Source organism: Zosterops lateralis (genome assembly GCF_965231275.1).
Source record: "Zosterops lateralis genome assembly, chromosome: 1".
Classification (NCBI taxonomy): domain Eukaryota; kingdom Metazoa; phylum Chordata; class Aves; order Passeriformes; family Zosteropidae; genus Zosterops; species Zosterops lateralis.
In genome coordinates, this window is record NC_139762.1 from 140,914,722 (window position 1) to 140,939,249 (window position 24,528).

General features: G+C 37.2%; 1 protein-coding gene across 1 annotated transcript in view; it reads left to right on the forward strand.

Moving 5' to 3' along the window:
• Window positions 1-24,528, forward strand: part of ADCY8 (adenylate cyclase 8) — a 120,756-nt gene that overhangs the window by 85,543 nt on the left and 10,685 nt on the right. Inside the window, exons 9-14 of the mRNA XM_083867583.1 lie at window positions 5,658-5,758; window positions 9,844-10,045; window positions 12,435-12,524; window positions 13,875-14,047; window positions 16,889-16,970; window positions 21,336-21,494. Coding sequence (XP_083723709.1) covers window positions 5,658-5,758; window positions 9,844-10,045; window positions 12,435-12,524; window positions 13,875-14,047; window positions 16,889-16,970; window positions 21,336-21,494 — 807 coding nt within the window. The remainder of the gene's footprint in view (window positions 1-5,657; window positions 5,759-9,843; window positions 10,046-12,434; window positions 12,525-13,874; window positions 14,048-16,888; window positions 16,971-21,335; window positions 21,495-24,528) is intronic.

The window sequence follows — 24,528 nt, forward strand, 5'->3', positions numbered from 1 at the left end:
TATGAAGACAACTGGAAAAGAAAGATTCTGCTTGAAATATATCTAAGCCCTTATTGCACTAGTAATCTTGTAGAAGAAACAAGAAATGTTTGTTAAAACAAAAATACAGGATTGCATTTCTCCATGGGGATATTTCCACTGAGACACCAAGTAGAACCCCCAGTGCCAAATTATCCACAAATAATTATCTGCTGAAAAGAAAGATATGGAGATATTTCTTTCAGTGCAGTCATCATGCAAAGCTGACAGGGACCCAGAGGAAGCGAAATTCAAGATCTCAAATATCACGTGAATTACTACATAGTCCCAAAAGTTATGAACCATCTTTCATCTTTTCAAGACACAAAATAAAAAAATATGGTGACATAATCTGAATTTTTTTGTTCAAAGGAGGAAACAGCCTGGTCACAAGCAACTTGCTGCATGAGCAAACTTGTCAATGGTTCACCTTGTCTTTATTTGCTATTTAGTCACACAAGGCATGAGCATGGGCTGGTGTAATGGGGCACTACTCAGAATCAGAATCACCATATACAGAATATAAACTTTCTTATTATTTTAGATTTCACAATTTTCAGCCACAAAGAAAAATTCTAAGGGGAGTGTAGAATTCAATTTAAATGCAATTTAAGGAACTAAAAGAAGATCCATGCCTTAATCCATCACATTACATAGGTAATATTTAAAATATTAATAAAGTTTTAATTGCATTTGAATGAAAAAAAATCTATTTAAAAGTTAACATTTTAGCAGGCTTGTTACATTTTCTTCCCAGTAGGACATTTCCAGTGGAGAATTGGGCTGCAGTATTTGGAGAATTATGCTTTCATTCAGTATTTCCTTGAGTGTCAGTCCCAGCCTTTAGGCACAGGAAATAGAAACATAAAATCCATTCAGCAAAGTTGACTGAGTCTTCTTTCTGTTCCATCAATTAAACTGGTTTCTCATATAAGGAAGGAATAATTTTTTAAAAAATATCACTGCTGTTTATTTGTTCTGGCACATCCACCTCCAACAGCTGGAGAGCCTCTGGTCAGACGCATCCTTGCTTCTGTTCAGGGTGCTGGGACATCACAAGTGTGCTCACAGTGATGGGGAATATACCAGGATACAAAGGAATGATGTGAATTAAGGGAAGATGAGCCATAATGTCCTCTTTATTGCAGACAGGAGCAGTTGTCTTTTGGGAGAGCATGGGAAATGTCCCCTCCCTCCTGCATGCCTGTACAGTAATTACAGGTTTGTCCTTATAACCTTAGTGTTTAACCATAGGTTGCAGGAAATCATGGAAAAAGTAATATTTTAATCATTTTCCTGCAGAAAATAGCTATTTTCTCCATGGTATCTTGTTACTGCCACTGCCACACTTCTTCTGGTCCATTTAGGAAACACACCAAACTCAGGCTTAAATTAAAAGCTCTTTCAGCAGCTTTTTCCCTCTGCTCCCCCCACCCCTAAAATTTCAGTCTGGAATGATGGGGTTTGTTCCATTAACATTTTGGTACTGCTTATATGACCTTCTACACCCACATGTCGAGCTGCTCCCCGAAGTGTGGCTGAGAGTCAGTGGAGTCTGGGGGCCTCCCATCTCCCAGGGCTGTTCCCTCCCCTTGGCTGACACTCACCTTCTGCTCAGCACAGTCACAGCTTCGAGCCAGAGGGAGCTCTGAAGTCAAGTAACCTCCCTCGTGTAAAATCTTGTGCCCTCTCATTGAGCCATCACACTTTCAGGTAGCATTGGCATCTGCTAAATAAACTGATTTCTATAATCTGTAAGTGCCTCTCACCCCAGACTTCATAATTTACAGGAGGCAAAAAAACCCAGCACCCATAACTGAGATCCTGGCCATGTTACCTTTACTTGTTCAGTGAGAATTGTGTTAATGTTCTGAAACTCAAATGACAGAAGAGTGAGTAACCACATGAACAATAAACTGTATTTCTTCCTCCTGCATTAGTAACAGGACTACCAGGAGGAGGGATCATGGGTTGACACGAATGGATCTGAAATGTCACACTGCACCTCTGTTTAAACAATCTGGGTTGATTTGAATTTTTTTTTTCACTATAAAGCAATTCCAGATATCAAGTTTACACTAGCCATGAAGTTTCTGGTTTTCTTCCTTTAAGACTTCAAAAGGTTAGGAAAAAACCCAAAGCAATTCTGGAATCAATATGCACAAACTACCATGGAGCTAGCACAGATCCTGGTTTACACTGGTTTAGGTAACTGCTATGTCACTGCAGTTTAAGCCATTGGAACATCTTGTCACTCTTCTTTTCTCATTTCTCTTTGTTCTTCTATGGGGATAGGATAAGTGTGTATTCCACAGCAAGCAGTAGTAGTTACATTAGAGAATGGGTTTTCTCTCTGAGGCATTATGTGTATTTCCATATGGATTCTTCAATATCTAATTTTTCATAGGATTTGTGCAGGACCTCACCTGGTATATTTTATAGATTTTTTACCAAAATGAACTACTCATTATTAACCTTTATTCCACTCATTAACACTTGATATGTCATTTAGAGACAATTCACCCTCAATTTTGCTAAAGGTATTTATTTTTCACAAATACCCTGTAGGCAGATAGACCAACTCATCATAGGAAAGTACTTCTGATGGTAGCATGAAAAGATACTAAAATTTCCAAATATGTAATAGCTCATAGGAAAATCTGATATTACTTCAGATTATTCCAATGATAAACAAAAGATATCATCATGATGATCTTCCTAAAGATCAGCAACTTGAAAATATCTGTACCATGTACTTTCATACAGGGGCACAGGACAGGGAATTTTGCATGCTGGTAGAGATTTATTAAAGAAAGTTTCCAATGTAAAGGTTTGTATAAGGATATTCAAAGTCTTCCTGCATATTTGTACTTGGATCAGAAAACAGGCTGGGCTTAGACATGAAACATTTACATATTTTCTGTGAGGTGAGCACACAGGAAATATCAAAAGAGTTTTGAATTTCAAAGTGCACGTGTTCTTAGTTCAAATATTAGACCTAAATATCTGAGTTTCTCTGTTTCAGAATTTCTGACTGGCAAGATAAATAGAAATTACATGAGTAGAAAAACAATTTTGCTCTTTGTAATGGCTGTATCTCAGCAGACACAGGCATCACCTCCTCCCTTCAACTTTCAGTTGCAAGGAGGTCTGCAATGGATGCTGGGCAAACTGTGTCTGCTCAGCAACTTTTCTATCATTAGTCAGAAATTGGATCTCTTTGGTCTTCTCAGGAGTTCATTTCCACTCCTGTCTTAGACTTCTTGAAACATATTCTTCCATCTCTCTCCTGTATTGCAGAAACTTTTCCAACATTACTCTAATGAAGAAAAAAACCTGGTCTCCCTTTTCATCTCTAAGGTCCTATCTGAGTGAAAGAGCAGCACTGAAGATAAGACCAAAAACCTTCCTTCCCAGGGTACAAACATTTTCTTTAGGGGAACATGTGAAGCCTGTCATGTTACTGGTGCTCCCCTTTCAAGGAGGCTTTGGGAAAGAAAGGTGAGGAATAAGCAGTATTACTGCACAGAAGAGACCTTTCTGTGGACTTTTTTAGTTTCAGCCAACAGGCTGGGCAAGCACATGGATAAACAGTTCCCTCCCAACAGGGCAGGCAAGTGGCCCAAGCCCCATGGGAGCCTTCACTGCACCATCAGCAAGCAGAGGTGGGATGCTGCAGTGAAGGTTTTCACTGCAGACAAGGTCACATCACAATTCTTCCTGCCCCTGTGCACAGCTCTGGTTGGCTACATGCCTCTCCATGCTTTTTGAAGGGCCTTGAGGGTTAGTCAGTCCTTCAATCACTTCTCCAAGTCATTAAGGGGTAGACTGCTACAGAACTGTTACGTTTATCATTTATGTCAGTGCTGCCTAGGGATGCCAACAATTCCTCATCACAATGTTGTTACTGATTAGAACACAGCATCCATCCTTTTGACATAATGCTCAACACAGCAGGCCATTCTGTGTTTGTGTTTCATTCATCTAGTTTGCCTTAATTTCCCTATGGAACAGTTGGGGTTTCATGTTATATTTTAAGGAACAGACCTTTCTTTTTCCCTGTTTAACAAAAGCCCTGGTCCATTATTTATGCAGGCTGATGCAGTTCTGTTTCCTTGCACATGAAATCAGGGTCAGTGCCTCTGGGGCTCCAGCAGCAAAATGAAGTGGAATCACCTGTAAGCACTATCAAAAGTCATGCCAAAGTGATAGTGCCAACAGCAGACACAAGGTATAATCACAGGAGAGGAGGAGCCAAAATGAGGGACACCAACAAATGAGCCCCCTCTCTTACTCATGACAAATGGGAGCAAGTGAGAAACCTTTACTCCATCTGGGAGCTTGAGACTGTTTACAGCAGCTGTTTATAGCTGAGATGATGTCCCACCAAAGGTCCATGTAGGGAAGATACTCTAAATCAGGTAGGATCTCCCTTCAAGAGCAAATTAGCTATGAAATCCAGTTCATAGCTAGACTCTCTGGGAGTATGTTTCTCACACATTTCTTAATACTTCTTTAATGTTATAATGCTTTCTAGGCATTTCTAACAGCAATTTTCCCTACATCCAAATTTCTGGAGAGACATTCTGGTATCTGATATTGCTTTGATTCTTATAACCTTTTTTTTTTTTTTTTTTTTTCAGCCCTTTTAAAACTGCAAAGATTTAAACAAAATGAAGTTATTGTTCAGAGGAAGAAAAATGACTGGGGCAAGCCTTTGCAGGATTTCTTATAAGACAAAGAAACTTTGGTGGCATCCATAAAGGATATAGAGAATTACAAAAAATATTCCTGTAGACTAATCTTTATCTGCTGTACACAGCTGCAGTTTAAATGAATTAGTGATAATAAATAACAGCTTAGGACTTGGTTAATATTTCCAATTTAGCTGATCCACTGAGATCTATCAATGTGTCTGTTACTCCATTTCTTGGTATTTCCCATAAAAAAGGAACCTGATAGCATTCTCAGTTGTTTGATATGCTGGAGAATTTTTTTTTTTTCAATAAATCTTTGTAATAATGCACCTTAAATAGTCTTTTATATTTGGAGAATGCCCATATAGCCAAGTTTCTACATAGGCTCTGAGTAAGTTCAGATACAGAGTTCCAGCATCCCAAATAGTCACAGAATGTTCTAACTACGTACTTTTCTTAAAAAAGGAAATTAGATAAAATAGCAGAGTGGCCTCAATTTGGTCATCATGGAGACACCTCTGTGCCATCATGCATGCAGAGTCACAGATGACTCCAGTGCTTGTGAGGAAATTGGTGATTTCTCTGGTTATTAAGTATTCTATTAAGCAATTAAATGTTTAGTATTATACTCAGCAGCACAAGCTCCTCGTATCTACCTCAGGATTTTTAAAGCAAATAATTTTGAACTAAGCAGAATGATTTTGTATTGCAAATTACAGATTTTTGCTCTCTTGCTTAAAATATTTTACCAGATTATTAACAATTTATTCAATGGGTTTGATTTTAATACAAAAATTCAGGTTTATTGATTTATTGGTGCATTGTCCTAATTTTCCCCCTTTCTCCTATGTACATCAGCCTTAATGAAACTACTGCATGAGTTAACAGTTAATTTGCTTCTCTATGTGTTTGTTTTTTGTTCTTTTTTTTTTTTTATTCTAGTATTCTCAAATGCGGGATGAAGTATTCAAATCAAACTTGGTGTGTGCATTTATTGTTCTTGTATTTATCACCGCTATCCAAAGCTTGCTCCCTTCTTCCAGGTAAATATAGAAACATATCTCTATATATCTGAAGGCACTCTTAGGGACACAGTGGAATAACATTTTTAGGATTGAGGGTGCAATGAACCAATAAAATCTGCTTATTCCCCAGAAGTGTTTGGAAATATTTGTTCACTTTTTTTGCAATACTAACTAATTTTTTTTTACCACTTTATCTGCAGCTACATGTTTTCAAGTGAGACAGCAGCATGTACTGATGTTATGTTTTTATGCTTTCAAGTAGAACTTCCATCAAGCTGAGTGGAATTTTTGGGTTACAAAAATTTGCCATAGTGTGTCTTGGTGAAACATGATCCAGAACAATAGCTGTGCCTGTTTGCTAAGTGATTGATAAGCACCTTGGGTATCAGTGACTCTCTTGGTTTTGTTTCATAATTGCTTTGTAAGAGAATTGTCCTGCTTGCTTTGCTGCTGACAATGTGATTTGCCCAGCTGGGAAAAGCAGTCTCAGGCCATTAATAAGAACGGAGGTGATCTGGTAGATCTGCTTTCACTTCTGCCCTTCTCCGGGGCTGACCAAGCAATGTATTCCTATCAAGGTGATGAAAATGTGACATAGATGAGACCTGGGTGTCCACATTTCACAGACTCAAACCTATCATTTGGCATTTTTTGTCTACAGTTTAATAATGAGATCACAAGAGCATGTGCAAGGGTTGAGGTCAGTTTTCTAGAACAGGACTGCCACTATAACAATCCTCTAGTCCCATTTGGTCTTTGACAGAGCAAATGTTAAAAGAGAAATATCCATATATCTTAACATTTTTCTCATGTAGTTTCTAGCACTCAGATGAACCTTATGACCGGCAGTAGAGTAACTTTGAAAATACTATATTATACTATTGAAAATACTGTATTATACTAATATTATTTGTACAAGAAATAAGACATTTCTTGTGTTACAGTAGTGCAGCAAAATTTCTTGGATCATCTCTGGAAGTTGTGAGTTACCAGGCTGATGTTTGAGAACACCAAAGTGATGGTCAGGTGCAGGCAGGCAACTACATTCTGTAGCAGTGGTGTCTCATATGTCCTGTAATTTTCAGCTGAGAAAGTACCCAGCGTAGTGAGTGACCTTCTGTTGCTCCTTCTGTGCTATATTGCCCCTAGTAATTCACTTGCTTTTTGAAATTTCTTCTCCCAATACACATTTAAAGTTCTTCACTTCTGCTAGATGTTTTTGTTTGTGTGTTTGTTTGTTTGTTATTTTTTTTTCCTCAGTATGTACAAGATTTATGGATCTTATTAACAGAACCTGTTTTCCAAAAAGATTTCTGCTACTATATCAATCACTGCCATACAAGCAAGGGGGGAAAAAATTTAAAAATACTTTTTTTTTTTTTTTTTTTTTTTTTTTTTTTTTTTTTTTTAATCTGCACAGATTCATCTCTGTTAATTCTTGTGAGGGTATCTAGTGTCATTGGAATGAGGGGGAAGGAGTCACACAAATACATTGCCTGCAGCTGTCTCACCTCCTAGTTTCTCATCTTGCCAGTAGTCTTGTGTTTTTTCCCTGAGGACCTTTTTATCACTGAATGTTAAACATGTTGCAAATACAAATAGCTCAAAATGAAGATTTGATAAATTCCTACAAGAAAAGATCAGCAGAGGTTTTTAAAAGAATATGACCTTGTTTTCGAGAATGCCCTGAAAGTTTGATTGCTGGCACTTGGGAAGATATTTAGGGAAAGGGTATTTACCTCTACCCTTTTTGTGAGAGAAGTTTTGGAGACATATGGGTGTTTTATGACAGTTCCTGTGTCCTGTCAGGAGCTGAAGATCACTCTCAAGGCAGGCTTAAGGAGGCAAATTTTGATCTTGTTTTTTCAAGTTCTGACACTCTGCTTCAAAAAATATGTTTCAGTTTTTTAAAAAGCATGCCTGTCAACAGATGAGCAACCCTAAAATAACAGGATTGGGGTTTTGAGTGAGAAGGTTTCAATATGCTCAAACATATTGGATGAGAAAATAATCTGGAAGTTCAAATTTCCTAAGTTCCAGTTCTAAAAGCAGTTCAAGACATAAGCAATTGAACAAATTATCACAAAGTTAGACAGGATTTGGATTCAGAGAATCCTTGAAATAACTGCACATTCATTTGCTACACCTCTGATAAATATCAGAGAAGTAAAATACGAGGGTGGAAAACCATGGAAATAATTTCCAAGAAACCACTAAGAAACTATAATTCAGTCCTCATGCTGACTTACCTATTTCCTAAAAGCTCATATGAGAGTTTTTCAGTGAATGCTTCAGATTTCTGTTGAACAAGGATGAAATTTTGTATTTGCTTAATACAAACATCTGTGTGAATATATTTTGAGCTGTCTTTTGGTTTCTTAAAATTTGGTGAAAACGCTATTTAAATTGTCATAGAACACACATTACAAAGGTTCTTCAGGGAGCTTTTCAGAGGGTTTACGTTAGTCTACATGTTAAATAAGGGAACCATATCCCAAATCTAATGTATATGGAAGTTTCAGAATTTTATCTCAGTTTATATCTATCTCCCTAAGGATAAATATTCAATCCATTCATGCATTTTTCCCTGACAGGGCAGATGCATGTGAATTGAAAAATCTTTGCAATAGTTTTCATTCTTTGAAATATGGAGTTGAGGAAATTACTCTAAGTGAGATAAATTAATGCCATATTTTTTCCCTAACTGTCCTTTATGAAACCATTATATTACATTGCCAACCTTGCCGTGATTCATCTCCATCTGAGAGTCCTGGGAGCTTCATTAATTTCTTGCAATGAACTATTTGTATGCTCACATGGACAGTAGATCTTACTAGAGTAGACTGCTGAAATACTCTTATTTCTGCCCATTTTTCAATGGGTTATTCTTGTGAAGGAGAAAAGCAGATTTCAAATCGTTATTAATTTAAACATTTGCATCTTCAGTTTTACATGAGTTTTCCTTTTGGCTCAAATCAGTTGATTTGAGGCTGAACATGAGGAAGAGGGAAGACAAAACTCTTTTTAAAAACTTCACTTGATCTTGGCAGTAAGAGAATCCCTAAAAAGAAAATCAATTAGTCTTGAACTTCTTCTTGAATGAAGGGGAAATCCAAGCCAGGTGTCTTTGTTCTGGGGGAAGTTCATGGATAACAAATTTTATTGTTTTTTGTTTTGATTCCTCTAACCTTGTCTGTGCATTTTATTGTACTTGATCCTATCAGCATACTCCCATCAAAATCAGCACAGATACTGGACTGTTTGTCTGAGAGGTCATACTATGCTACTCTAAGTTTTGTTTTTAAATCAAGCAGGCTTAGGCAAGAGACAAGTACATCAATCTTCAATCGAACAGCTACAGTGGAAAAGATTTTGTTACTTATAAATTTATTGTGAACAAATACAAGGTCTCAGTTTCTCAGGCATATAAGCAGGTTATTCTGCAATTTTGGGTTTATATCCCAGACTTAGGTGTGTAAATGCTTCTTTATAGTACCTTCATTCACTAACATGGGTCTTACATTTAGAGTTGGGCAGTCCAAAAGAAGAACTAATGTTTGGTGTCCTCAGGCTGAACCTCTTGATGCTTGATCCTAATCTTTCTGAAGGCCTGAATTTGGCTTTGTTCAGAACTGGATCAGACTAGGTTAGCAGAACTGGTAGGCTACACCAGCATATATAGACTGTCTATATATATCTGAGATACACTTAGAAACTATCAGTTCCAAATCAGATTGCAGGCACTTGGCTTTGCAAGGAGAGAAGGCTGTTGTAGAACACTGCTGTACTGTGGGAAACTGAAGGAACTAATCTTTCATGGCCCTCTGTCAGTGTCCATAACCCAAAATCAAAGTATAGCCACTGGATAACAAGCCAATCTAAATCTCAAGGTGCCTTCTATCTGCAGAAAACTAAGAGACTACTATGCAGTGAGATAAATTTTATCCAATGTGACGAGCTCTCCTGACTCCTTTGACTAGTTCTACATGGACATGCTGTCCAGCTTTTCTCTTGATTTACTGATTGTATTGAAATTTAATGCTGGATTCTCTCTTTTTTTTTTTTTTTTTTTTTTTTTTTTTTTTTTTTTTTTTTTTCCCTAGAGTGATACCAATGGTCATTCAGTTTTCTATCCTGATTATGCTGCACTCCGCCCTTGTGCTGATAACTACGGCAGAGGATTACAAATGTTTACCCCTAATGCTCCGGAAAACTTGCTGCTGGATTAATGAGACCTACTTGGCAAGGAATGTCATTATATTTGCATCCATTCTGATTAATTTTCTCGGAGCCATCATCAATATTGTAAGCTTATAGGGAACCAAGGAATATTATACAGGAAAAGATGATTTATGAATTATTAAGCTTGCCACAGGACTTGTTAACTATGTCTATAAGCCAGCTGTAATTTAGATAATATTAAAAAGGCAAGGCATCACAGCTTCAAGAAATTCAATCCATTGCTTAATCTATGTATTTCTAAAATATCTAATTATTTCTTCTTCATGAGTATCGTTTATATTTAAAACTTTTCATCAACTTTCTGTTCAACATATCCACCTTTTGAGGACCATTTGTCATTTTCTGGCATGCTGAAATAATTTCTTAGAGACTCAATCAAAAAAATCAATCAAAAAATGCTTATGGATATTAAACTCTTTCTCTCATAAGTTCTCAGCTCATCTTAAAGTTCGTAAATTATTTACATTATGAAGAAAAATAAAACAATAGCTAAAATATAATTTTAAAAATTCCAAGAGACCCCGATTATCCTGATGTATTCAGCAACATGAGAGACCTTTGCACAATTAGGCAGATTATAATGTCAGACAGCCTGACAGGCGCTTAAGTCTGAGCGAAGAATGTGGTAAATATCTCACTGATAGATTAAAAGTATCACTGATAGGAGAGTAAGTCAGAGAAAGAAAAATACAGCCACTCATTTCTATCATTACAGAAAAAAATATAAATACAGTAAATGTCAGGAAGTTGAGTTGGGCTGAAAACTTCCCGGAAAACAGCACAATGGTGTATTAAAATATAAATCACTAAGCAGTGTTTTAGAATTCAGAGGTTTTAAAATCATGTCTATCCAACTCCTTTCAGGAAATATTTTAGTAGAATTAGTCTTGATCTTAAAACAAAATCTCTAACACACTATCCATGCAAAATTTGTTACTTCCCCTGACTTCCTGTTAATTATTTTTATAAGATTGCAATTTTCTGGGTTGGCTAATTAAAGACAATCGGAAGAAAATTATTGTTTTTACTGTCACACCAGTGGTTTTCTATAAAGCAATAAACAGTCATATGTATTGTCATATATTTAGCTGGACAATGGCTTGAGTCACTGAGTCCTGACCTCTATAGGAAATTACAACATTAATATAGTCTCATTATTTCATATGCCAAAGTTCTTACATAAATAATAGTTTGTTCAGGAGGGATCTGCATGTATTTAAGAACAGGTAATGCATCTCAGCCTTGCAGCTTTATGTGTTCACTGAGCTCAAATGCAGCCAACTGGAGGGGTCTAATACTCAGATGCTTTCTGAGAAGAGCCATAAAGCTTTGGTTTCACCAAGGGGGCAAATGAGTCCTATGAGGGTTAAGTGCATTCTTATTGTTATAAAATTAAGTTTCTGATCCTGAAAGTCTTTTTCAAAAACACCTCTACTTGTTCTTGTGACATTCTGCTCTGCAGAGAGGTGCTGTACACCTCATAAATTTTCAGAAGGTACCATTAATTGTCAGGTGTCAGGGAAGAGGGCACAGCCAGCCAGGTAATACTCCTGCACTGCAGAGATGGCTGAGTGGCTAAAAGAACAAACAAAAGAGTCCCTAGTTCAAAATTAATTTGAATTTAATCATAAGAAATTGGGCCTCATTAAATGAATTCTCTAACTAGCTTGTACACACCAGGTTGATGACATGACCTATTAAAATCATCCAGAGTAAATAAATATATATATGACAGGAGACTCCATCTGCTTTAAATGTCAAAACATGAAACAATTACTGATTTTTTATTCATTCTAAGACCATAATGTATTCCAGCACAACACTGCTGGTTTCTTTGTATCTAATGCTCTTGGTTAGAAATACTATTAAAATGAATGCAGGTCATAACAGCAAAAAGGCATATTACATTATCAGAACCATTGTTTCATCAGTGAATTTTATTCCCCTCCATTCTAAGCATCACAATTGCTGTTCTGGAACCACACCATGTTTTGGTACAACCAGGTCTGTGTGATATGAAAATGAAGAATGGATGTCCCACATCCAAAAGGATAACAGTATCCATAGCAGATGCAAACAGCTTGCAGAAAAGGCACACATTCAATCTGATTTTATGTTTCCAATTAAATAATTTTCTCTATAGTTTATAGCAAAGTCTAAGCACTTTGAGAGGTAATTCTTAAGAGTTAACATCAGTTCTCTGGAAATCCCAGAGGAGTTCATCTTTCCACTCTGAAAAGAGAGCATAGGGAGCACAAATAGCTCCCCGTTTTGCCTTTCACCTCCACAGTATGACTTCTTACTGTCCATTTATTCAGTCCTTGGTGCCAGCTGGGCAGCTGGGCATGGAGAGCAGCAGGTCAGCCAGTCCCACCCCTGAACCCAGCCAGCCAGACAAGCAATTAGTCACCAGTGCACAATATAGCCCTGATTTTGTTTTATTTCTTCACAGCTATGGTGTGATTTTGACAAACCAATAGCCCTGAAGAACCAGACCTTCAATTCCTCTGCTTCTTTTACAGACATCTGTTCCTGTCCTGAGGTATTTCTGAGGGTGCTTTTATTTCTGAGGTGTGGATCCACAAAGGTTATATGGCTACCACTGCCTTGTGGTGGAGTCAGGGGCTCAACACTGTGAAGAAGAAACATTTCCATCTAACCATATGTGGATAGAAAAAGCAGAGGCTGGTTACAGAAGAAATTGACCTTATGATCTAATGGTGCATTTACAGATAAGATTTAACCTTTGAACTTCCTGCAGAACCTTTATGCTGAGAACACACCCAGCAATGATTCAATGAACCTAGTGAAGTAAAACACCTAATTTGCATGAATGTAATGGAGAGCAAAACTTCTTGCATGACAAAGACGGTAGTTAGACTGCTGTGGTTATTTTAAGATTGGTTTTGGAGGAAAGAAAAAAATAAATCCTCTCTAAGATGAGCAAGCAGGCAACAAAATCAATGTGTTGGTCATGTGTAGTTAAGAGAAGTATGCTGCTTACAAAGTCATATGGCAGAGTCATGATACTGCCAGCAGTATGCTCTAAACAGCAGGGATGCAGACTTTCCTACAGGGAAACTGTACTAAAGAAAAAACCCAGAAAAATGAATATGATTGCTCATAAAGCTGTGTGATTGGAGTTAATTTAAACTACGTTTGGACTGTGGATGTTGGTGTTGCTATTTTAAGGCTGAACAGCTCATGACCATGATTGTCTCTCTCTATCCAGTATCAGCTGCATGGATTGCATTTGGCAGATGACTAATCATTGAGAAAAATGAGACAATTAAAAGATTAGAAAATAAGATATGAATAAAACTTTTAGGCATCACATTTTAAGAGAGCAATGTAACCAAACTGGACCTACAATATTATTTAAAAAAAAAAAAAAAAAAAAAAAAAAAAGAAGAGGGAAAAAATGTCCAAACCTGTGGCTTTATCCTCTTTATTCAGTAGCGTGGGAAGAATTAAAGTAGAAATATGATTCTCCCATCCTGAGTATTTTGTGGGTTTTGTGGAAATTTAGATCCCAAAGCAATACAAATTGGTTTCTCCCAGTTGACTTTTCACTAGCAAACTACTGCAAGCAGCATCACTCCCTTTCCTCTTTTAATTATAAAGGATGTCATTTCCCTTATAATGCAATGTAATTGCTGTAAAGGCACAGAAAACAATCTCTGCTGACATGGAGGGACCATGAAAAATAGAGAATTTGTAATTTCACATTCTATTTTAGCAAAATGCTTTATTTCAAAATGCCTTGGGCCCTAAGAGGACTTAGCTGAGCACTGAAATCCAAGATAATCTTTCCATATTTCTGGTTACTCGATTATTTACATAGATGGTTGTCTCTGATCTCCCAAAATAACCAGTGCTGTTTTCTGTTCAGTATTTTGTCTTCACTGGTGTTCTGGCAATGGTGACTTGTGCAGTCTTTCTTCGTCTCAACTCTGTCCTGAAGCTGGCAGTGCTTCTCATCATGATTGCCATCTACTCTCTGCTGACTGAGACCATTTATGCTTCCCTTTTCCTGCAATATGACAACTTTAACCACAATGGAGAGTAAGTGTTCACAGCCCCCTTCAGGAACTGCTTTTTCTTAAGGTGATGGTTCAAGTCTTGCCAGTGTATGAGTGTATTGGATAGTAGTATAATTAAATATGGAGTGATGGTTGCAACAGGCAATGACTAATTCAAAATTATTTATAATCTGTTTTTTTCTCAAGCCTTTTTATTTAAATGTTCACTTCATGAGGGCATTTAAATATTTAGCAGTATTTGTTTTTTACATCTCCTATAGTCTATCAATGTTGACTAAAAATACATATACCTTGGTCACTTCTGTTCCTAAAACCTCCAGAGATACCAAATGAAAAATTCCCCTCAGTTTAAGAAAACAAGAGTGAACAATTGATTTTTTAGAATAAAATCCAAACAAATAATGTGCAGTTGTGAAAGATATAAGGAACACAGGGATGATCTTGTTTGAGGGATATACTACTCCTCCTCCCACAGCTTTCTTTCCCAGCACGAGGAACTGAAGAGAAGCACAGAAGAACCACAATGATTTGCAGAGTAAGAAGTGCACTTAGTGTTGCAATAACTGAATCCAGAGTAGCAGTAATTTAAATCATTCAGGAAAACACTTGTTCAGTCCTTGATATTTGGCCAGTGTAGTATTGCAGTTGCTTGTGCTTGTAAATGCAGATGAAGATTCTCAGAGTGAGAGAGAAGCATGGATTTGCAGTACAATTAATTCTCACAATATCAACATCCTTATATGTGGTGAGGCTCTGCATGCAAATCTTTCTTTACTTGCTTCTTATACAGTAGCAAGGTATCAGAAGTTTGGGGTGCAATTCCTTTTCCTAAAGCTCATTATCATCGTGCAGACATATCATATATCCAGAGCAGACCCCAGAAAATCTGACAAATGGCAGCAAGCAATACTTTGGCTAAGTAACTAGAAGTAGAAATCATGAAAATTGTCACTAACCAGGCATGGCAAAGAATCTCTTCTGTGTAAAAATCTTGAAGAATTCAGATTGGCCTCTATTCCCTGTGTCAATGAATCTCTAGTGACTATTACCACAGAGGAGTGAGAAAGATGTAGGAATATTCCCTGGGGTATCCAACAGCCCAAGACAGAGTGAAATCAGTTGAGACCCTCCATTCTCATGACAAGGATATGAACTTAAGCCCTGACGTATGGGAGAATGAAGTTCAAGATTGTGTGCCCTGAAAATTATTTGGTTTTTTAGCTACGGAAATCATTTGAATAAAAGGGTTTGAAACTCCTTACAAAACACATCCGGCAATGGTGGGTATAGCTACAACACCACAATATTCAATAACAGGAGAGTTTATATAGTTATAAACTATATAAACCTTTCGGGTTCTTGCCTTTAGCCAGTGTTCAAGGGGTCCTTCTGAAATGTGTTCATTTGGAGGTTGCATTTCAGACAACTTCAAAATAGGAAACATTTGAATTCCAGCATATCTGCAGATGACAAAGATACTTCCTGCTTGCTCTTGCTCTATATTGATGACTCATACCGTGGCAGCACATTTCCAGCACAATAAATTCATTAGGACCACAAAGTCAGTTCAGTTCTCTCTCTCAGTAGAAAGTTTCCTTTTGGTTTAGTCTCAAGTTCTACTCTCTCTTTCTCTAATTTTTCTGTCATAGGAGTCCTTCTCTGACAAATACTATCCTATACTTCTTTCAAAATTGCTATGGAAACCAGATCCAGTATCTGGACTTTGCTTTGTTCTTAGATCTCAAGACAGACTAAAAATTGTCCCAAAGTCTCTTCCAATTTCTGGTCCTCATTTATTCTTTTTTTTTTTTTTTTTTTTTTTTCAAAATTTCAAGGTTTTATCACCACATAAAAACTTCCTTTTCTCATCTCCCTTCAACAAAATAAATGACAAGCACCCCTGTTCAATTCACCTCCAATTTTTTTTTTTTTTTTCACATTTGCTTTACTACAAGTTTGGGTCTACCAGTTTCCCAACCTCATTTGTCTGTTCCCTGGGAAACATGTTTTTTAAAAAACATCCTGGCGTACAGAGATACTTTCTTCAGCATTTATTCATCTTTATATATAACTATAATTTCTCACAATATTTGAAAACTCCTGCTACTGCTTTTAACCCCTTTCATTTTATTTTAATTTTTCTTTGTGCTCCCTACACAGCCCCTCAGTGGTTTAATACAGCAGATTTCATACAGCAAGTACCTGCTCGGCTCATCTTCTCTGCTTCCCTGTACTCTGCAAGGGTTTCCTTCACCTCCCTTGTCACAGGCTTTTCTGGTCTCCTCTTTGTAGCTCAGTAAAACCAGTCCTAGCTACTGTTTGCCTTTTTTTTTGGTCCTCTTTTAATCCACCCTATATTCCTGTCATCTCCAAACCCTTCTCACAATATGAGGATGTTTAATTTCAGCTCCTGCCTTGGAGTTCATCCCTTTATCTCTGTCCTTATTCACTGGACTTTGACTTTCACAGCCTGGAAGTTTCCCTTTGTCAGCTCCAGCTCAACCTTTCCCCCCCAGAGCTGCCACCTCCTGCACTCCACAGGGGCTGTTTACCAAACTCCCAGGAAGAGACTGACTGACACACAGCTTGCAGATCAATTTGAAAGTGAAAGCTCATCACCTCCTGTGTACCTCCTGTAGGCTACAATTTAGTTACTTAAGATGTGTCTCCAAACAGGGAGCTCTCCAATTACACTCTTGTTCTCTTCAACTAATTACTGCTAAATTAAATTTTCAAATCAGTGGATTTTTTTTTAAAGAACAACAAAAATTGCCACTTATAAAAGGAAACTTCTGAACAATTACAACACTGACAAACCAATAACTGTATTTTACTTAGTTGTTTCTTTTAATTTTTTTTCCAGCACAGACTTCCTGGGTACAAAGGAGGCATCTTTACTACTGATGGCAATGTTCCTTTTAGCTGTATTTTATCATGGTCAACAGGTAATGCAAACATTTTCTTCAACCTTTCCCTTTGTCCTTTGCAATTACAAGATGTGACAACAATTACTTTTAAAATACCATCTGCCTTTTCTCCCTCTTGAGCATATGACCTTTCACAATTTAATAAACCATATGGAGAATCAGATTAAAGAAAGCCCACACCTGACACTGCCTAGCATTCTTAAAGAACATGTGCAATATTCTATTCAGAAATAGTCAAATTATATTGCATTTTCTATTTGAAGAAGCAAACAGGACACCATTATTTTAGACACGTGTGCAACTCTGGAGGCACCTGACAGCTTCAGTGGCCTTGAATAGGCATAAACCCAAAATACAGAAAGGGAATAAAATCCAGGAAATAATGAAACTATCATGAAATAGCTTATTATGTATATAAAGAAAAAAACAGCAGACTCAAGGAAATGAGGAAAAGTTGGGTTAAACACCACTACTTACTCATCTGTGTCATGGACCACTTACAAAAATCCTTTCACATGGACCTAGGCTTCAAACAGGATTTGGGGGCCTCAGAGCTTTAGGACTGATATGCTTGAGGAGGAACTGAGAAACTGGGTATTTCAGGAATACATACACAATGCACAGGGAGAGAGAACTATTGCAAATTTAGGTTTAAAATAACAAATGAGTTTAATAAAAAACCAGCTAAAGCAAGGTGTTTCCTCCACAGTGTTTCTGTCTCTCAGGCTCTGGATGTCAAACATGCTGAGTTGAGGCAGTTTCTAACCACAGAAAGCAAGGAGCACATTGTATTAAAGAAAGAACCAAGCACAGTTGCCTTTAAACATTGTTGACTTGCCTAAAGATTTTCCCCTCAAGACCATTAGGCTGATAAACTCCAGCATTTCTCAATCTTCCTGGAAGAGAGAAATGATGCTGTGATAAATAAGACAATATTATACACTTTATTACAATAACTTTCTAAGCTGTTCCAGAAGTTAAAGCATCCATTTCTTCCAGAGGAGACCAAAAACACCTAAATATTCTATTATATTTCCTACTGTTTATATTCTTTTTTGAAGGAATGAAGAATGAGTGAGCAGGGGAAGCAAGGGATGAAATGCATTTTGCACAATGTGCAGATTTAAATTTGATGGAAAGAAATGAACTGTAACATGTCTTTATCAAGACATAAAGTCCACTTAGGAAAAATATGGAACAAATAAGAACTGAACAACTTAAATTTGTGATAAGCCTTATTGTATTCCCAGTGAATATTAACATATGTCAAGATAAAAACCTCAGGCTCAGGAAGGTACTAGAGGAGTTTAGGTGGAGTAAGAATTAGGCAGAAGCCAGGCAATGCTCTTCAGGATCCCAATCCTGAGTGTAAATGTCTGTTTTCTACAAAACCTGAGCTGGGGTGTTTAAGAGTGTTTTCAAGTCCGCAGGTCTTTAAGCAGACCACAAGTTATTTTCCATTTTATTGACCTTTCTTGTTCCATAAAACAGGACGGCTGCACTAAAACTGCCCTTGGAAATGGTCCCTGAGATGTGCTAAGTCCTGCACGTTCTCTCAAATGATTCATAAGGCCAGTCTATCAATTTAACAGCATCCAATGGCAGAGTCCAGGAGCATTTCATTCACTTGTTTAATTTCTTATTATAGAGTTAACCTAAAGATCTCTGTATAGCTGCTAACTTAATATGTATATAAGTTCCATTCAAACCACATTAAAAAGAAAACAAAGAAAACCTCTTCAAAAGTGTGAATTAAGGAGCACATTAAGTCCAACAAAGGTGACCTCCAGCACACCTTGCCATCTCACAAGCTTCAAAAGTATTTTGAAGTAGAATAGCTTAAAATTTGTCTTATGCTAGGTGGATTTACTGAAAAGGATTATTTTTGTAAGGTAATATTCATGGAACTTCAATTTCTGGATAATTAACTATTAGCTTTTATCCATTGCAACTTAATGCCAAATTTAGCACCCAAAATTTAAAATCAAGTTTGAGAAAAAGGTGTGTGGCATCATCTTATTAGATTTAATTCAATTGCATGTGGCAATTGTCTGCAGAGTGGTTGGGTTGTGCAGCACATTGAGGACATAATGTTGGGCTTTCTGTGCATTACACCTCTCTTTTCTTCACTAACCACTGTAATTAGAGGTGTTTCTTAAAGCTGCATATCAGGGCAGGAAAACACAGACACTTTGGGATTTAAATCCAGGAATATTTCTTTAGACAATCAAGCAACAAACCCAAAACTCCATCCTACAATCCTTTTAATTTTAGCAAATATAAGAACTTAGCAAAGCTTTTTTTTTTAATATTTTCTATTTTCAAATCTATCTATATGTATCACTCCTTGCTTTCTGAGCTGACAGTGTCATCTTAGTAGTCCACTGATGATGAAAAAAAAGGTATTTCATTTTAAAATGTGGTCATAAATAACCACAATGACGTTATTTAAAATGTAAAAATTAGCTGCTGCTATTCTGAGCTAGGCTTAGAGATGTGACATTTCTCTGTAGAGCAGCATAAAAAATCAGCTCTGAAAAACTACCACAGGTTTTTGCCAAGCTCTTATTGTAGTAGCATTAAATATCTTGAAGCATCAAAGAACTCAAAATCCAGCAGCAGCTCCTATTTGAAGTCAATCTTTGAAATACCTTTAGAACTGCTTTCAAATTCACAGTTAATTTTTTCTTCTCAGTTAGTTGGTAAAGATAAAAGTCAGTTATCTGGTATGGGCTCTGTCTTCCAGCATAAAAGAAGGGCAAAGGAAAGTGAAAAATGCTGAAAAAAAGTTGTTTAAAATAGTCTTTCCTGACAGGCTTTTTTTTTTTTTTTTTTTTTTTTTTTTTTTTTTTTTTTTTTTAAATTTATTCAGGGAATTGACTACAGCACCCAGAGGGCAAGTAAATCACTGCCAAATTGCATATAGTCTTTGGAAGTTTATATCAAGCTATGGTCACTTTTAGCTTTTAGGAAGGAAAGCTCCCTAGAGTGCAGCCAACATATAAGATCCCTTGAAAAGTGCTTTGCTTTTTTTCATCTGAAGAGTTTGCCATTCATGACTACTGCTGACTAAAACTGTGACCAAGATGAGTCACTGAACAATGCCTGAACCCCCTCTTAGTCATTCCCACCCACTCCAGGCTGCTCCTTTATTTTAGTTTGTTACATGAATTATATTTCAAAAACTTCCTCTATCCCAGCCCCTTTTGATGTCTCTCGAAATTGTAAAATTCATATATTTGCTCACATAAAACATTTCTTTGCTGGGTGCTATTATACCTGGTTGGAGCATCTCAGACCTTACAAATATATTTTCTCTTTCAGTTTACTGAGTATATATATATCTCCATCATTTTCAGCAATGCTGTACCTCCTTGTACAAGCTACAGTATCAGCTGCCTTGAAATCTGCTTAAAACTCTGCTCCCAGTGTAATGCACACAAAATCTCTGGCATTGTTGGGTTTGTCCATGTGCTGACACACATGTGCCTCTCAGGAAAAGTGGCAAACACGATGCTTCAACATGTTCCCTGCTCCAGCTAGCAGACAGTTGTCATTCATATTTAAATGAATATGAATATATATATATATATATATATATATCAACAATGCATATATTATGTATGGATGTATAATCTCTGCTATGCACAGTTTTTGTTCTGCACATAAACCACACTGGAAATCATTTCACTCCAGTGAATGGATATCAGGCATTGAGTCTTGGCAAGTATAGACTGTGATTTTAGACTCTGATCCCAAAACACAGGCACAGAGTATTGGAGAGGATGACAATCAGCATGTTTTCCATTATTTTTTATAAGATTAAAGTTGTAAGCAACTGCATGTCCAACAGTATGACTATAGGATTTTTGTGCCACAGATCTGGACATTCTCTTTGGGAGTACTTCAGGATGTTATACAGAGTTTTGCTGAAAGATGTTCATTCTTGAGAAGGACATCCTTGCCAAGAGTTTAGAGTTAGCCTCATGCTAATCTTCTCATTTAATTTGAAAACACTTAGGAAAAGAGGAACATTTTTTTTTTTTTTCAAATCAATATCTGCCAATACCTTATCTTCTGTCTGACTCCATTAAGTCCATAATGATATGCTTAAAGGGAAAATTGGTGACAGTTTATATCCACTGACCATAGGGGTAATATGGCAAATATTATTTTGTTCAAGATTACTCCGAGAGCCTCACTGCACATAAGGCAAAGAAATAATCTCTTTTTCTGGCAAGAAAATCAAATTGTTTCAGAGATCTCCAGCAGCATTGAAGGTGGCTACACGGCAGGAGCAGCCTGCCAGGATGGCAGCACAATCTCTACTCTTATCTTGTCAGCTTTTATTTTTCCCCTCTTTTTTTCTTTCTGAAACTACAGCTTGAATACACAGCAAGGCTGGATTTTCTGTGGCGTGTTCAAGCAAAAGAAGAAATCAACGAAATGAAGGAGCTGAGGGAGCACAATGAAAACATGCTACGGAATATTTTACCCAGTCACGTTGCCCGTCACTTCCTGGAGAAGGATCGGGATAATGAAGTACGTGTCAGTTTTCTGATATTTTTTTGTTTAATTAGTAAGAGAAAAGTAGATCTGGTAGGAAATTGTTGAAACTTATTTCTCCATAGGATTCATTGCACAAACACTGCCAATACTTGGTATCTGACCCACACTGAAAAATAATCATGTTTTGCAGTAAAGGTTTTAGGAAACATCTGGAGTGATGTTTCCATGGTCAGACTCACCAGTAGGAAACACATGGGCCACACACAGAGAAATTCTAGCAATAATTCACCAAGATGGTTATAGGATTGGGGTACATAACGTGTCAGGAGAGGCTGAGAGACCTGAGGTCATACAACTTTAAGAAGAAAAGACTGAAAGAGCATCTCATTGTTGTCTTCAAGTACCTAATGAGTGTTTATAAAATAGACATTATTAAGGGCCTGGAATATCTCTCTTATGAGGAGAGACTTGGGAAGAGAAGATTGAGAAGGGATCTCATTAAGGCGTTTAAATGTCTCCAAGGCAGGCACCAGGAGGATGTTGCTCTTTTCAGAGCTCTTTTCAGTGGTGCCCAGGGACAGGACAAGGACAAATGGGCATTAATTACAACACAAAATGTTCCACTTCAACAGAGGAAGAACTGCTGTACATAGACCCTGGAAGAGGTTGCTCACAGAGGTCATGCAGTGTCCCTCCCTGGAGACATTCCAAACCCACCTGGATGCATTCCTGTGTAACCTGGTCTAGGTGACCCTGCCTGGGTAGGGGATTTGGCCTGGATGACCTCCAGAGGTCCCTTCCAAGTCCAGCAATTCTGTGATTCTGTGATTTTGTGATTCCGTGAAGGCAGAGCAGGGCTCAACCCTCAAATCCAAAAGGCTGTGAAAGACTTGATCTAATTAGTCTTGCTTTGAAAGCAAACTGTATTAAATGAGATTCAGAAGTCTGTTCCGGTCTATGAGTCTATGAAAAAATCTAGTGTTCAGGTCTATGAAAATCTACTATTCATAAAAAAGATATGTGAATTTAACAGAATGTCTGTCCAAGTTTATCATAGCCCAATGCTGCAGAAATATTATTAGAGCCCTGACAGTGATTATGGAAGGAACAAGCTGCAACAGACCTGAGGCTCTCATATCTTCAGACACAAGGGAACATTTTTGCCATTTCATATTGGCCCTGAATTGCCTGTTTGTGGCAGATAACAAAACACCCATATTTGGAGACAGAGTTTGTGGCTATATTTTTAGAAAGTGTTTGCAGTACACAAAGAAAAGCATGATAACGGAGTCTCTGAATATTCCTAAAATTAAGTTTGAAGATGGATAAAGGAAACTTCAGAATTTGTTTCTGAAAGCAGAAGTAAGTCACTTATTCCTTATTTGAAACAAAGTAAATGTATATTATAATATCATGTATATATTAAGGTACTATATGATGAAATTGGATTTTTTTTCATGTATAGTTGGAATTATCTTTTATAATGAGAAGGAATGTTGCAAGATTCACTTTGCCTGACATATCTTACTGATCGTGCAGCGAAAAGGAATCAAGGCTACAATTTTCTGTTGTACATTTTGGAAATGGGTGTAGCCAGAGAAATTAGACTGCACAATGAGGAATTGTGTTCTGATTTCAAGTATCACCTAAGGAAGGATGAAACAGTGAGACGCTACAAGAAAAGGCACTTTAGAAATCACTCTTGAGAAATTTTACACTCTGTGGGTATGAAAGTGCCATAGAAACCCTGCTATGCACATGAGAAAATGTGAGTGTGAAAGCAACCAGGTTAAAATGTTTCATTGCAAATGGAGCAGACCTTGATACCAGGCAAGAGTGTGTTCTGGCATATCTGCATCAGAGATTTTCAGAAAATAAGTTTCCCATCTTACACTTTCATTCACGTATGGTCACATCCATAATAATCTTCAGAAGCCAGCAGATGCCCCATGGATCACTGCTTGATGTTTCAATAATTTGCCACTGAATTAAATTCCACCACCCCTGCTTTTCGTAAGGCAATTTCCAGAGTTACTGTACTTGGGGATGATTTATGCATGAGCTGGTAGTCAGTGAGATCTACCAGATTTCAGTGCACTCAATCCTACAGTTCATGTCTGGCCATTAAGTTAATTTCTCTGCTCTCAAAAAAAATAAATTCTCAAATGTGTACTGTAGCGTTTTCTTATGGATGTATTATTTCTATCCTCATGCTTCTTGCCAAAAATAGAAAAATGGAGCAGCTGAGGGCTCAGGCAGTTGTTTTCTATCTTCATGATCCAAGGCAAGAGTGTGGCTCAGTGTATTCACACTTTTCCTAGCACACATCGACAAATCTTTCATAAGCATCCACAAATTAATGGTTTTTACCCACAAAAGGGAATAAGAATGTTCTTAGAGTGTGGCTTCCACAACCCTGAAGATGCTCTTCAGTGAAAGAAAGGGTAAGGGCAGGAAGGAAATCCATCATGTTTTCTCCAATCAAAGCTTCACAGTGGCTTTGGAAACCAGAAGAATTTCCCAGTTTTACTCCAAGACACATTGTATAAGAGCCTGGAAAAGCAGAAGCATTAGCAGCATATCAAAGAGCAGAGGTTCAGGATGCTTTTCTAGGGAGAAGCAGGATAAAGAAAGAAGGGCCTAAATTGCTCATGTCAAGTTTTCATGGCAACCAGCAGTAAATCTTTTTATCATGAAACCAAAGCATTAAAATTTCTTAAAGCCACCAACAAGAACTTTGTTAAAAAAAATGTACCTCAGGTCATAACAAAATAAGAAATGTTCATAAACAGATATGAAAGTGTCCACCATTAGGTAAAACTACAGAAGTTGAAGCCAGGAAAAAAAAAGTCAAAGGAGAATACATATGATGGTTGTATATTAGCCAAAAGAAAAGCATACCAGGAGTTGTGGTAGCACTATTTGGAATCTTTAAAGTTGAAATTAGTTTTTTTCCTAAAAATTAGCTCTAGTTCAGACAAGAACTGTCAACGTTTTCACATATGTAATGGCACAAGCCCCTCCAGAAATAAATCTGTCATTCAGTACCAGAGTGAATTATACGAAT